Source organism: Manacus vitellinus, unplaced genomic scaffold (assembly GCF_001715985.3).
Source record: "Manacus vitellinus isolate BGI_N305 unplaced genomic scaffold, ASM171598v3 scaffold_138_pilon, whole genome shotgun sequence".
Taxonomy (NCBI): domain Eukaryota; kingdom Metazoa; phylum Chordata; class Aves; order Passeriformes; family Pipridae; genus Manacus; species Manacus vitellinus.
Genome location: NW_021938994.1, coordinates 212,166 through 213,346, shown reverse-complemented (window position 1 = coordinate 213,346; position 1,181 = coordinate 212,166). Strand labels below are relative to the sequence as shown.

General features: G+C 59.0%; 1 protein-coding gene across 1 annotated transcript in view; it reads left to right on the top strand.

Annotated features, from left to right (window-relative positions):
• LOC103764756 (rho guanine nucleotide exchange factor 11) overlaps positions 1-1,181 on the top strand; it is a 31,279-nt gene that overhangs the window by 5,854 nt on the left and 24,244 nt on the right. The window contains 2 exon segments of the mRNA XM_029958038.1: positions 431-529; positions 1,097-1,153. Coding sequence (XP_029813898.1) covers positions 431-529; positions 1,097-1,153 — 156 coding nt within the window.

Sequence of the window (1,181 nt, the reverse complement as noted above, 5' to 3'; positions counted from 1 at the left end):
AATCCCGGGAATACCTGAGCCCCAGGGGAATCCCGGGAATACCTGAGCCCGAGGGGAATCCCGGGAATACCTGAGCCCCAGGGGAATCCTGGGAATACCTGAGCCCCAGGGGAATCCCGGGAATACCTGAGCCCGAGGCACCTTCCCCCGTATTCCCGAGGCACATTCCTGCACATTCCTGGCATCCCCAAGCTGGTGCTTCCCACAGCTTCCTGCCTCAGCCAGGGGGTTTCCCACAGCACGGGGAGGGTGACACTTCCTTAGGGTGACACTTCCATGGGGTGACACTTCCTTAGGGTGACACTTCCATGGGGTGACACTTCCTCCCAACCCTCGGGATCACTTCCCGTTCTGTGGCTCAGGGCTGAGCCTTTTCCCTCCCTCTCTCCCCCCCTTCCCAACATTCCTCCTCCTTCCCTTTTCCCTGCAGCTCTTCTACCTGTGCACGGAGGTTTTCCAGCAGAGCACAGCCAAGGATTCCCGAGCTTTGGGGAAGGAGATCTGGAATATCTTCCTGGACAGGAGCGCAGTAAGAGCAGGATCCAGGGCACCCCCACCCTTGGGATCACCAGCTCCTCTTCCCTGCGTGGGGCTGTTCCTTAAGATGCCAAACCAGGAAGGGGATTTGGGATTTGGGCTCCTGGAGCTCTTGCTGTGGCACAGGATTCCTCGTCCTTACAGGGAACAGCTGGAATTCCAGCGTCCCCCTTGTGTCCTGGGATGGTGTTGGGAGTGTTTTGGAAGTGGTTTTGGTGGGGTTTGCCACTGGAAAAGCTTTTTTTGCTGCTGGTTCCTCCACCCCCGGGAAGCACAAGGAGTTGTGCGAGGAATCCCCACTCTTGGCACAACTCCAGGGGCCTGGAAGCAGGAGAGGAGGGTCCTGGAAGGGAGGATGGACACCCAGGTGCTCCTGCTGGTGCTCCAAGGGAGCAGATAGATTCCTGTTGGGAATCTTTTGTGGGATGCTGGGTGTGTGAGATCTCCGTGGAGAGATGGGGCAGGAATTCGGGGGCTCCAGCACCGTAATCCCAGCTCCTTCCAGCTGGGAAAAGGGATCCAGAGCTGAGCTGCTCCTCTCTTCTCCCCCCCTCTGCAGCCTCTCCGGGTGAAGGTGTCGGAGCAGCTCCTGGCAGAGATCGGTGAGTGAGGGGCCGTTCCTTGGGATGCCAATCCAGGAGGAG